A 14,633-nucleotide genomic window follows, 5' to 3' on the forward strand; every position below is an offset into this window, starting at 1 on the left:
GCGACTTACAAGTGAGGACAAGGAAGCAATTTACACAACTAAGAGCAACAATGAATAAGTGCTATAGGCAAGTTACAGGTCTGTAAAGTCTAAGAAGGGAAGTATTAGTAGTATTAGTATTTATTTTTTTTTTGGGTACAGTTAGTGTGATATTCAGAGAGGCAATTGCAGATTAGGAAGTGTAGTGGAGACTAAATAGTTGAGTTTTTAGTCGTTTCTTGAAAGTAGCGAGTGACTCTGCTGTTCTGATGCAGTTAGGGAGTTCATTCCACCAACTGGGCAGATTGAGCGTGAGCGTTCGCGAAAGTGATTTCTTCCCTCTTTGGGATGGAACCACGAGGCGACGTTCATTCACAGAACGCAAGTTTCTGGAGGGCACATACATCTGCAGAAGCGAGAGCAGATAAGAAGGAGCAAGGCCAGAAGTCACTTTGTAGGCAAACATCAGAGCTTTGAATTTGATGCGAACAGCAACTGGCAGCCAGTGCAAACGGACTAGCAGCGGAGTGACATGTGCTCGTTTAGGTTCATTGAAGACCACTCGTGCTGCTGCATTCTGGAGCAGTTGAAGAGGCTTTATAGAGTTAGCTGAAAGCCCAGCTAGTAGAGAGTTGCAGTAATCCAGTTTGGAGAGAACAAGAGCTTGAACAAGGAGTTGAGCTGCATGTTCAGATAAGAAGGGTCGGATCTTTCTGATGTTATAGAGTGCGAATCTGCATGATCGAGCAGTTCTAGAAATGTCGTCTATTACACCTCAGAGCAATTACACCTCTATTACACTATTACACCTATTACAGAACTATTACACCTCAGAGCAATGTTTTGTCTATTTTTTTTTACATTTTGTGGCAAGAAGCCATGTAATAAGTAGGACAAAGTACATCCAGGTGGTTGTTTTCACCGAATAAAGCCCTTCAGTCTTAGCCCTTCACTGGCAACCAAAATTGCCACTTAATTTTACAGCAATTTTTTTTTTTTTATTTACAGTGAATGCTATTCTGTGGTATGCTCATCCAGGTACCAGGTACCAGGTATCATCTTGGCCATCAGTGACTGTTTGGTGCCATCTTCTAAATAAATAATATGGAAGTTAGTGTATGCTTCATTCAACTGTACTCGTTTCTTTAAGCTTTGTCTTTAATTAAAGAATTAATAAACTATTAATAAGCAGGATAAGCAGGATAAAGTACATCCAGGCGGTTGTTTTCGCTGAATAAACCTCTTCAACTTCACTTCACGTCGGGTTGCCGTTAAGCCTGTAAAGATTTATTGTGTGATAACAACTGCTTGAATGTACTCTAATCTCATACATGTACTTATCTTTTTTTAGAGTGTGTAAAACATGAATATTCTTACAGGTAGTCCCGGTTTCCCAACACCAGGTAGTCCTGGAAATCCTGGCTGGCCTGGTTCTCCTGCGAGCCCCTCTGGACCGACCACACCAGGAGCGCCCTGTGAAATAACCAAATCTGAGAAACTAGCTGTGCATACCAAGCAGTAAAGAAAATGATACCACAAAACTATAGAGTTCCTTTATAGTAACCCCATATAGAAGACCCATCTGTTTTTACCTTTTGTCCTTTAGGGCCCACCACACAAATAGGATTAGCTCGACCCTGTGACAGCAAAGACCAACAAAAGATCATTAGCTTATAGTTCATCTCAAACGCCGGCATTAGCGGTTATCACACTACTTACATGACAACCTTCCAAACCAGTCAGTTCACCGATGACTCAAGGCTTAGACAGATAAACAGTTTTAAAAGCAAATCCCAAATATGCATTAGCGACTCGGCCATATTCGCCATCCCCTTAGCATGCTTTGTATATACGGAATAGAAAAGATTAAGCGTAATGCGAGCTGACTATCCATTTAAAAGAATCAATGAGGCTGCATTGATTTGTGGCTCTTTGTTGGCTTATGTAATCTATGTAGCATTAAGAAGATTTAACACCCAAAGAGATATCTAATGAGAAAAAAAAGGCAGCAGCGAGTTTATGGGTAAGAGTCTAATGCGTAATGTTTTTCTCAGCAGAGAGCTGTGAATGTATGGCGCCACTTTAAACAATATAAAAGGAAAGAGACGCTTGGCTCCTTTTAAAAATGAAAATATGTGAGCAGAGGCATATTATGCATGTGATAGATTGCATGAGTCTTGAATATATCCCGTAGCTGCACGATTTTGGATGAATTAAGAATCACTTTTTTTTTCACCACACTATTGAACAGATAGCTAAATAGAATAAGAAGTAATTTCCAAAAGGTTATGACAAATCTTTTAGGAAAAAATATAGGAAAAATAATAACTGAAATTATTTCGGTAATCACAATTGTTTAAACAATTATTACCAAATTATTTTGGAAATATATAGTATTTTATCCCATGTAATTATTGCACTTATACATTTTAAAGATCATGAAATTTCACAATTCTTAATTACGAAGCATACTGTAAAACCCAACAGTTAACTTTATCATATGGAATGAGTGTAGTTAACTCAAAATTGAGTGAAAGTTAATTCTACTCATTTAAAAAAGAGTTTTGAACTCAGTGTTGAAGGTAATGAGTTAATTAAATACCTCATTACTTCAACTTAAATGGAGTAAGTTCACAGTACTCATAAAGATTAGTCTTTAAACCTTAATGATTTGTTGCAATCGGTTTCCTCAAATGGTTTGAGAACTTGTAGGGTTTTACAGTGCAGAATGGGACGAAGTAGAATACAAATTAACAAAAAGTTCCATCCAAAAATATGAATCTAGATAAAATTCATGCAGAAGGGTGAAAGGATTTGGGAGTGAATATTTCAGAGGAAAAGCTGAAACGATGCGTTATTGGGAGTGAACAGAACAACCTCCTGTACTCGCTTAAGCTTAATTCAGTTTAAGGTCATCCAAGGATAGACTTTCCCAGATATACACAAATGTAAGTGACACATGTAAGCAATGTCTTTCTGTTAAAGCAGATTTGGCTCACATGTTTTGAGCATGCCCCAGACTGCTTGATTATTGGACAACTATATTTAAAATTCTGTCCGAGGCATATAAAAAAGTCATTATAGGCCTAGTTTTGAAATGGCAGTTTTTGGAGTACTTGAACAAGATACAGTCATGTCCAATGATTATTAAGACGCTTATTCCTTCCCTTGTCTTATGGCTCGGAGAAGAATAATGCTTGATTGGAAATCAAGTAAACGACCTTCAGTTTCACTATGGTTTAGTAATATGATGCTGTTTTTAAGATTGGAAAAAATGAAACACTCTCTTAAAGAATCCACTTAATGTTTTTATACAGTATGGAATCCAACGATCTCACACTTAAAAAAAGGTGTAAAACTTTCCCCAAACTAAAACTAACAGGGAAATTAAAAAGTTTATGCTTAAAAGGATAATGCAATCAAACTCAATGGGCAAACTATGATGTTAAATACTACCTCACTGTACAATCATAACTCTGGGACAATGTAAATATTTAATTTATACAATTTTCTTTTTTCTTTTTTTTATTTTGAAGGGGAGGGGGGTTGTTTATGGGAAAAAAAAGTTACAAAAAATGTCTTGTCTATTCTTTTTATGTATTATTTCACCTTGTTAAAAAAATTTACTTGTAAAAAACAACAAAAAACAACTATGTCTTACAATTATGGAAAGAAGAAAAATACAACAAAATAAAAGATTAAAACTCAAACAAATATTCACTGTAAGAATTCAAGTCTGTGTTGGGAACGGGAAAACTTTGATAACAGTGTAATACATATGCCACACCTATATGTGTATATATGGATATGATAAAATCAACTCTGGAATATATAAGCATGTCTGATGGAAGAACTATAGACATTGCATTTATGAGACATTTACAATGCATTTAAAAGACATCTACCCCCGGTTTCACAAACAAGGTTTAAGGCTAGTCAAGATTAAATTGCATGTTTGAACTGTCTCAACTCAAAATACCTTGCAGTGAGATATCAGTAATCATGTCAGTGTAATTTTTATTGTCTCCAGGTGCACACCAGTAATATTTTTCCAAGGCCATTTTTATAAATGTGTCTTAAATAGCCTAATTTAACTAAGGCCTAGTCCTGGCTTAATCTAAGCCCTGTTTGTAAAACTGGGCCCTAGAGTTTTACTATTTTTGAATCCGTTCAGTCTCTTTCCAGTCTGGTGGGAGCAGTTTTAGCTTAGCATAAATCATTGAATTGGATTAGACCATTAGCTATCATTTTTGCTATTTAAAGCTTAAGTTAAAACCTACGGAAAATGAAAAGTTGCTTTTTTCTAGGTTGATATGCCTAGGAACTACTATCAATCTGGCATACTAATCAATGAATGGTCTTCAATGAAAATGAGCTAAGCTAAAATGTTATTTAAAGGTCTCGTGAAGTGCTTTGAAATTTGCATTTTTATTCGATGTTTGATGTAATCGAAACACAATGAGAGGGTGGAACATAGAGTAGCCCCTCCCCTTTAAAAAAACAAAAACAGTGTTTTGTTTTATCATCGCTCTGCCAGCGAGAGTTGTTGAGCTCAAGTGCATCAAATGAAAAGCAAATGAAAAGCATCTCCAAGTGGGCGGGGCATGTCAAATACTAGAGACCATTCGATTGGTTATGATGTGATGAGAAACTATAGTGTGAGGTGATGTGAGTAAACCCATTGGTCCATTTGAGTGGAAGTGACAAACTACAAGCTTTACATGTTTCATTTGCACACTGACAATTTATATACTTCTCTTACATATAGAACACGCTTTGTGAAGAGAAGCTATAAATTTAGCATGTTCAACTTTCACATCAAATGTTAGTCACTTACATCTCTTCCCGGACTACCAGCCAGACCTGGGGCTCCGACTTCTCCCTTCTGCCCTTTTACCCCCTGAAGAAGTGAATGAGAGTGACAGACAGTAAAGGAGAAAAGCTGCAAGCTGTAATACACTTATTAACAGTCATACCAACATGGTGCCATCTTTCTTTACCTTCACTCCTACAGCTTCCCCCCAGTTGGCAGCCAGACCCTGAAAAATAAGAGAATGAGAAATGGGCGAATCAATAGCCAGAAATAGTATCAAGATATCCCCTCTGCTTCATTCAGGCCTGTTGAACAGAAATTCGATCGTGCCAGGCTCTGTTTCTAAGATAAAGATGGCGCAAACACTTACCGACTCTCCCTTCTCTCCTTTCTCCCCTTTAGCACCTTCCAAGCACTAAAACACACAAGGATACATCATGTCATCATGATGTACATCATGAGTGTAACAAGTTTCCTGTAACTTGTTACACTCATGTCATACTCAAGCAACTCATACACTTTTAGTGGAGTCCAAATCATCGGATACCACAGTAATAATATGGCATTGATCAGTGCTTAATTTGTGAATTGCGAGGTCCCGGAACAGATCGTGGTAACAGATCCGGTGTGTTACCCGAGGATGTAGAGGTGCCATGCACGAAAGTGGAGTGGGGGAGGGAGGTGTGAGATGGCGTTGGATGGCGGAGGGGTGTCGCGGACAAAAGTGAAGAGCGGGGGGTTTGTAGCAGACGAAAGTGAAGAGGGTTGGGGAGTCGCGGAAGAAAATGAAAGTGAACAGCGGAGGAGGGCGGTTGAGTAGGGGGATCAGTAAAATGAGGTGCCGGATCAGATTTCAAAGGTGCCGCATCCGGATCCGGCTTTTTCCGGCACAAATTAAGCCCTGGCATTAATGATGAGTTTTAAATGCTAAACTCTAACAATGATTTATACAAAAACAACACCAAGACCTATGAAACTCACTCAAAATTGTTATGCAGAGACCGTCTAGTTAAAATGTGTTATAAAATAATTCTATAAATATTATAATGTCTATATATAAAAATATATACTAACCGGCCACTTTATTAGGTACACCTGTCCAACTGCTTTTATGCTCAATGCATTTAGGCATGTAGACATGGTTAAGACGATCTGTTGCAGTTCAAACCGAGCATCAGAATGGGGAAGAAAGGTGATTTAAGTGACTTTAGCGTGGTTGCTAGAGCCAGAAGAAACTGGTCAGAGTATTTCAGAAACTGCTGATCTAGGGTTTTCAGAGAATGCCATAAATTGTGAATCATCTCAGACTGGTTTCTTGAACATGACAATGAGTTCACTGTACTCAAATGGCCTCCACAATCACCAGATATCAATCCAATAGAGCATCTCGGTGGAACGGGAGATTCGCATCATTGATGTGCAGCCGACAAATCTGCAACAACTGCGTGATGCTATCATGTCAATATGGACCACCTTGTTACATCTATGTCATGAAGGATTAAGGCAGTTCTAAAGGCAAAAGGGGGTCTGACCCAGTACTAGTAAGGTGTACCTAAAAAAGTATTTTTAAATATTTGATTATTATTTGATTTATACTTGATTTATTAATGAAAATATTATTTTATTTTACTATAATTACTACTACTACTACAACTACTACTACTAATAATAATAATAATTAAATAAATAATAATAATAATAATAATAATAATAATAATAATATGGGTTTTATTTAAATAATAAACAAAAATGTATATAAACAATAAAAATTTATATAAAAAATAGTTAAAAGAATTGCTTTATTTTTAAATATAATAACTATCACTAAAATTCTAAATAAATAATGTGTTCAATATATTAGGAATATATTATATTAATATTATCAACACATGCATTTAATAGTTTTGAATACTGTCAGCTTTACATGCAAAAACATATTGACTCACTCGTCCAGGAACTCCAGCACCTGTGCAGTCCAAACCCTGTAAGATTTACACAGCCAATTTAAAATACAAACACCATACACATAAACATTCCCAACAATACTGCATATCAAGCGTTTCTTGTTTTTATATGCCCCATATTAAACCCTATCCTAAAGACTCCTAATACTGTCTTTATGCGGTGCTATTCATTAATGTTATTAATATATTAAGAGTTAATGCCAGTAATAATGAAAGTTTTGAGTAGTCGGCCAAGCTGGATCACTGGCACAGAAGCTCGCTTCTAATGAGGCATTTGTAAAATATGCCAAAATAAACAGCACTGCAGTCATTTATTCCCAGCAAGCCTGGACGCAGAGAAGAATTTAGCACACAAACTCTCGCTTCGGTATTATTCGGTGGTTGACATTTCTTACCCGATCTCCTTTTTCTCCCTTGAGTCCAGACTGACCCTCCTGGATAACCTGCAACACAATTTAATGAATACAGTTTACTCTATGCATATAAAGCAATATCATATTGAAGAAAACCAGCCTGGGCTAAGCTAGAAAATTCAATCAATAATACAAAAATACATACAGCTGAAGTCTGAATTATTAACCCTCCTGAATTATTAGCCCCCTCTATATTTCCCCCCCAAATTTCTGTTTGACTGAAAAATTTTTTCAACACATTTCCTAACAGAATAGTTTTAATAACTAATTTCTAATAACTGATTTCTTTATTTTTGCCATAATGAGAGCACATGATATTTGACAAAATATTTTTCAAGAAAATAGTTTTCAGCTTAAAGTGACATTTAAAGACCTTATCAGGTTAATTAGGTTAGCTAGGCAGGTTAGGTTGCTTTCATTTGATTGTAGAATGAAAAAGTGGCGACTGACGTAACATGCTTTTTCCGCACAGAGTTGACTTTTTTTTCAACTGGACCAGGGGAGGCCAAGCTGGAGCACTTACTCTGGTCCCCCAGGCTCTGCAAAGGTTGGGGAAATTCGAAACTGAACCAAAACTAATGGTTACAATTGACTTAAAAATGGCAATTAAAATTCAGGAACTGCAACCAGCCGAACCTAGGAAGTTTAAAAAAACAACCGTGAGCGCACCGCACACAACAGCAAAAATGCAAGGAGCAACAGTCCGTTAAAATGCGAGACACGCAGGGCACATAAATAGCGTGCAAAATGCTTGCGGATTTTAGTAAACAATTCAAAGGATGCACCTCTTAAAGCAAAAAGTGTGTTCAGTATGATCTTCCCCTATATAGGCAAGTCATCATATAACGATGGTTTGTTCTGAAGGCAATTTAAAAAAAATAAATAAATAATGTGACTTTAAAGTGGTTTAAAACAAATTAAACCTGCTTTTGATCAAGATCTTTTATTACGCTGGACTAAAAATCGATTCTGTTGGAGACGTCCAATTGATTAATATGTACCGAAAAAGTACATAGATAGAGAAAGAGAGAGGGGGGGGCGGGGGGGTAGTCCTAGAGTAAAATGAGAAAATATGATACACCGGTGTTTTGGAATATGGTAAAAACTGTATCTGATTGGGCAGTTCATAGATTTGGCAATCACCATACTGGTCGATCTGTCTCTGTGGGATAGCAGCTTAATTACAATAAGTGAGATCCGAGACATGACTTGCCACAGATAATCTGTTGCAGAATGTGGGTTAAAGTCCCTGGCGTCTGGCTGAGATCAAGACCTTTTATTGCGTTTGGATAACTAAAGCGATCTACTCCCAGGAGAGGGTAGAATTCAGGGGCTGTGCAATTTACTGCCAGAATGAAGTTGAAATTGGAGGGCACGTAATTAGCGTTGTAAAGCTTAACTTTTTGATTTTAGGTGAAAAATGTTATCTGTTGGAGACATGGGGTGTCATCACCAGAATGGGGAAGTTCCAGAGTAAAATGAGAAAATATGATACTCCTGTTTTCATCTGTTTTGATATTATTTGTTTCTATTTTATTTATACGTGTCTCTTTAATTCCTGTTTCTGTAAAGCACTTTGAATTGCCACTGAGTGTGAAATATGTAATGTAAATAAACTTGCCCTGCCTTGCTTTTATTCGAGCAGAAATAAAAAATTAAGACTTTACCCAGAAAAAAAAATATTATAGGAAATACAGTGAAAAATGTCTTGATTAAAAAAACTCACAAGAGGGCTGATAATCTTGACTTCAACTGTAAATACATAAATTCTGTGCAAAAATTTCTATTTTATACATGCAACCAGCATGTGATGTAGTAAAAGCACTGATCAAATGTTGATACTGCACAAAAATAAATACATGAAAAACTCACAATCCACCCTTTTCCGGTTTGGGGGACCCCCATTCAAAAGAACTAAAACAAATCACTTCAGACAATAATATCGCACAACAAACAATCCATATACTTTATGAAAACTGAGGGGTAAGTTTGGCTTTGTGGTTTATTTTGATTGGTCATGAAAATAACATATTCATTTTTTAACACGACATTATCACCATACCATATCTGCAGCCCATTTTTTTTGTTTTGTTCCACAATATTATTATCCCTGCAGTACAGTTATATTAAACACATCTGTTTTATTGCTGCAGAAAGTCTTGTTTGTAGTTTTTGAGACTATTCGTGATCTGCTAAACATGTATATTAAAATATTTTAATGTATGATGGATGAACTTTAAGGAAACCTCAATTTACCTGGTTTGTTTAAAGATATAGTTCACCTAAATTGTTTAACTTACTCACTTTTTACTCTCCCTCAAGTGGTTCCAAACCTTTATCAGTTTCTTTCTTCTGTTGATCACAAAAGAAGATATTTTGAAGAAAGCTGAAAACCTGTAACCACTGACTTCCATAGTAAAACAACAAGTACAATGGAGGTCAATGGTTACAGCTTTTCAAAATTTTTTCAAAATAACTTTGTTCATCTTTAACAGAAACAGACAAATCTAGGTGAACCATCTCTTTAAAACTCTTCATTGATTGTTTACAGTTTGACAGAAGTTATCTTGCAAAGCATCATGGGGCATCGGAAAAAGGTGGATGTAAATCTGCAAGTGCATTGATCTAATAAAGTTCCCGGCCAACCATTAAACATTCATACTCTACAGGTCTCATGAATCGATGCTGCATTTTCCACAACTGCAAATGCATCTTTTTTTTTTTCAAGGGCGTGAAAACACTCATGCGTACTCATGCATGCAGATCCTGCTGCATATCCATACACAGCCATTATACATGCTGCACACATGACAGACTGAATGGGAATACCCACACTCGATTCCTCACTGAGCAGTACACAGCCTGCACACTGGAAAATAGAGAAAACCATGTAGTTTTAATCCATCGACTCGCCTTTTAAAGGGATAGTGCACCCAAAATGTAAAATTCTGTCATTGTTTATTCACTGTTTATGTGTTCCAACCCTGTTTGACTTTCTTTCTTCTGTTGAACACACAAACACACTAACAATATATTGAAAAAAGCTGGAAATCTACAAAAAAATGTCATGAAAGTCAATGGTAACATGATATTCAGCTTTCATCAAAATATATTCATTAGTGTTCAATAAGTAAAGTAAAACTATTGGTCAAAAACATTTTTGTTAACTGAAATCAAATAAAGAAAAAAAAACAATAAATAAAAAATTAAAACTAAAACAATTACTAAAACAATAACTGAAATAATATACTAATTAGCAAACATTCATTCAGTTTCCTTCGGCTTAGTCTGTTTCTTCATCAGGGGTCGTCACAGCGGAAAGAACTGACAACTTATCCAGCATATGTTTTACACAGCGGATGCCCTTCCAGCTGCAACTCAGTACTGGGAAACATCTATACACACACGCTTTCACACACAAACACTATGGCCAATTTAGTTTATTCAATTCACCTACAGCGCATGTCATTGGACTGTGGGGGGCAACCGAAGCACCCTGTGAAAACCCACTCGAACACGGGGAGAACATGCAAACTCCACATAGAAATGCAAACTGGGCCAGATGGAGCTCAAACTAGGGACCTTCTGGCTGTGAGGCGATCATGCTACCCACTGCACCACCATGACGCCCACAAAATATATATTAAAGTAAGCTGGAAATATAGATATGTTTTTTTTTTCCAATGGTTACATGGTTTTAAGCTTTCCTTAAATATATATTCTTTAGTGTTCAACAAGGGTATATCAGTAAATAAGAACTAAATCTTTTGGTCAAAAACCTTTTTTCATTCATTTTCTTGTCGGCTTAGTCCCTTTAATAATCCGAGGTCGCCACAGCGGAATGAACCGCCAACTTATCCAGCAAGTTTTTACGCAGCGGATGCCCTTCCAGCCGCAACCCATCTCTGGGAAACATCCACACACACATTCACACACACACTCATACACTACGGACAATTTAGCCTACCCAATTCACCTGTACTGCATTTCTTTGGACTGTGGGGGAAACCAGAGCACCCGTAGGAAACCCATGCAAAGGCAGGGAGAACATGCAAACTCCACACAGAAACGCCAACTGAGCCGAGGTTCGAACCAGGTACCTTATTGCTGTGAGGCATCAGCACTACCTACTGCGTCACTGCCTCGCCCCAAAAACCTTTTTTGTTAACTGAAATAAAATTAAAAATATCACTACAAACGATAAAACTGATGAAACCAATAACGAACAAGTAACTGAAACAATAACAATATTAATAACAATAAAATTAATATTAATATTAATAACAATAAAATAATTAGCAAATAATAAAAAAATGTTGCAATTTAGAGAAACACCTGTACATTTTACAAACATATTTCCTTTATTTGCCAAAATTGGAAATTTTAGGCATGTTTAACTTTGAAGCTTAGCACTGTCGCCTAACAGCAAGAAGGACGCTGGTTTGAGGCCTGGCTGGGCCAGTTGGCATTTCTGTGTGTTCTATGTTCTCCCCATGTTCATGTGGGATTTCCTCCGGGTGCTCCGGTTTCCCCCACAGTCCAAAGACATGCGGTGAATTGGGTAAACAAAATTTGTCATAGGGCAGCATGGTGGCGCAGTGGGTAGCACAATAGCCTCACAGCAAGAAGATCGCTGGTTCAGGCCCCGGCTAGATCAGTTGGCATTTCTGTGTGGAGTTTGCATCTCCCTGTGTTCGCATGGGTTGCCTTCAATCCTAATCAAACACAGCTAATACAATTTGGTGAAGTTTATTTTGTAAACTAATTTCGAGAGGATCACGATTGATTGAGGCTGGTCCTGCATTAGCTAATGCAGAATTTTACAATCAGATAATTCCTAACTCACTATAAATTACCAGAGCATCTTACCTTAGCCATCTTCATCTTGATAAATCCCCCCCTTCCACCCCTATTCCTCCTTTTTTTTCTTGACAGGGCGGCACGGCAATGGTTAGCAATGTTGCCTCACAACAAGAATGTCACCGTTTCAAGCCTTTACCTGGCCAGTTGGCATTTCTGTGTAGAGTTTGCATCTCCCCGTGTTCGCATGGGTTTCCTCCGGGTGCTCCGGTTCCCCAAACAAGTCCAAAAACATGTGGTACAGGTGAATTGGGTAAGCTAAACTGTCCGTAGTGTATGTGTGTAAATGAGTGTGTATGAGGGTTTTTCCCAATGAAGGGTTGCAGCTGGAAGGGCATCCGCTGCGTAAAACATAGGCAGGATAAGTTGGTGGTTCATTCCGCTGTGGCGACCCCAGATTAATAAAGGGACTGAGCCAAAAAGAAAATGAATGAATGAAATTTGCCATAATGTATGAGTGTGTATATAAATGAGAGAGTGCGTAAAACATAAGCTGAAAAAGTTGGTGTTTCACTCTGCTGTGCCGACCTCTGATTAATCAGAGACTATAAGCCAAAGGAAAATGAATGAATGAATAAATAATAAGAGGTTTTGCACAATACTTAATGACAGCTGATACACTAAACTTTGCTTTGGTATACAATGGACAGGACATGTTAAGTTTGTTAAACTATAATCACCAAAAATTCATCAAAAAATTAGAGCTGAAACTAAATATACAGCCAAGTCTGAAATTATTCTGGCAAATTCTGACTTAAAGTTTTTGTTCCAATGTAAATAAAATCGGATCACCAAAATGATCCCTTTGGCACATCATCTTATCTTTTGGGGAAAAAAAACTTGCTGGTTGAATAAAAGTATAACTTAAAGTCAGAATTTGCCAGGGGTATGAACCATTTTCGGGCTTGACTGTATAGAAAACTAACTAGAAATGTGTTCACTCAATTTAAATAAAAAAAAAACAAAAAAAAATATTTATGAAACAAACAAAAACTAAACTAATATAGAGAGCAAATTGCAAAAATAGTATTGAAATAAAAACAAATTTAAAAATGCTAAACTATAATGACTTTGGTGTACAACAGAAGAAAGAAACTTGTAAAGGTTTATAAAGGTCTACCCCTTTGCGGTGGGATTTTTGTACGTGGCCTCTGCAATAAACCTACATTGCCTTACGTGCAGTTGAACATATTAACCTGTGGGTGGCAGTGCAACACAAAGTTAACAGACAAAATAGGTTACGCGTGCACGAGGACCACGACTGCGTGTCATTTTGGTTTTTCTCACAGGAGACAAAGATCAATAAGGAACAGAAGACTCCTTATGGCGATGCTCACCAACACCAGCTGAAGAGCTATAAGGGAGGAGGGGACACGCAAAGTGAAATATTTATTAAAAGCTGTTCGTTTATAGCGAAAAAGCACAATTAAAACAGAATCTACCACCCGTCGAGTTCTGCTTAGCCAACAGGCGGTTAACGCGCATTGATGTGGTGAGCACAGACTGTTAAAAATGGTGGTGAGGTTCTGAGAGACAGAGAGGAAGGGGCCTTTTCTCTGCAGCAGCTCTGGCTGATTCATTCTTTCCAGAGGTGCACACTGAAAAAAAGCAACATGATGAAAATCAACTCTTTCATGCACTCGCTCGGCTCGCATCAGTGAGCAGATTTCATATAGTTCCACTGCTGGAGTAGGTATCGCTTTAAAGATTTCATGTGTCTAACCAAACTCACTGGAATGTTCTGGGTTCAATAGAAACTGAGAACAAATGACAGCATTTGTGGTGTGATATTGATCATCACAACGTCTAATTTAATTTTTTTTAAAGATGAGAAACCGCATGCAGAAACAGCGTTTTTATTTTATTTCACACACAGTTTGGAGATTCTGGGTTTGTTTTACAGCACTGCAAAAAAAAAAAAAAACATTACATCACCTTAGAATTATAAGGTTCTATCTGACATTTTTGTCAAAATTGAGTTATTGACACATTCTTATTAAATGACTTTTTTTTTTTACATGTTTTTTATAAGTTGTTTACATTTTAAGACTTTTTATTAAAAAAATGTTACACACATACTGTTTGCTATGGAATGCAAAACTTTGAAGCTCAATATCTCAAAATCATTCAGAACGCAGATAGAACCTTATAATTCCAAGGTGACGATTGGTTGACTTTACTTAAATAAAGTGAATAAACCTGTTGCTTTACAGCATAGGTCTAATACTCAATTCCTGGATGGCTGCCGCTCTGTAGAGTATTGCATCAACCCTAATCAAACACAGTTGATTCAACTTGAAGTGTATTTATAAACTAATTTCAAGAGGATCACGATTGATTGAGGCTGGTCCTGCATTAGTTAATGCAGAATTCAACAATCAGACAATTCCTAACTCACTATAAATAACCAGAGCATCTTTCCTTACTGTAAGTAAGTATTACTGGCAATTTTGGTTACACTGTAAATTACAATTACAATTGTGCAGTAAAACTACAGCCATCTTCATCTTGAAAAATCTCCTCTCTTCTCAACTCCTCTCCTTTTTTTTCCTTGACAGAACAGCACGGCAGCCCAGTGGTTCGCACTGTTGCCTCACAACAAGA

At 37.1% G+C, this 14,633-nt stretch overlaps 1 protein-coding gene across 8 annotated transcripts in view; it reads right to left on the reverse strand.

Moving 5' to 3' along the window:
• col16a1 (collagen, type XVI, alpha 1) overlaps positions 1-14,633 on the reverse strand; it is a 162,270-nt gene that overhangs the window by 73,035 nt on the left and 74,602 nt on the right. For 4 of the 8 annotated variants that reach the window (XM_073931846.1, XM_009294358.5, XM_021468178.3 and 1 more), the window contains exons 10-17: positions 10,003-10,038; positions 7,152-7,199; positions 6,739-6,774; positions 5,163-5,207; positions 4,980-5,018; positions 4,817-4,879; positions 1,572-1,616; positions 1,357-1,452 (exon numbers count right to left, since the gene is read on the reverse strand). In XM_073931846.1, the coding sequence (XP_073787947.1) occupies positions 1,357-1,452; positions 1,572-1,616; positions 4,817-4,879; positions 4,980-5,018; positions 5,163-5,207; positions 6,739-6,774; positions 7,152-7,199; positions 10,003-10,038 (408 nt within the window). The remainder of the gene's footprint in view (positions 1-1,356; positions 1,453-1,571; positions 1,617-4,816; positions 4,880-4,979; positions 5,019-5,162; positions 5,208-6,738; positions 6,775-7,151; positions 7,200-10,002; positions 10,039-14,633) is intronic. The other 4 variants (XM_073931847.1, XM_073931844.1, XM_073931845.1 and 1 more) reach the window with 1 other exon arrangement.

The sequence above is a fragment of the Danio rerio genome, chromosome 19, assembly GCF_049306965.1.
Source record: "Danio rerio strain Tuebingen ecotype United States chromosome 19, GRCz12tu, whole genome shotgun sequence".
Classification (NCBI taxonomy): domain Eukaryota; kingdom Metazoa; phylum Chordata; class Actinopteri; order Cypriniformes; family Danionidae; genus Danio; species Danio rerio.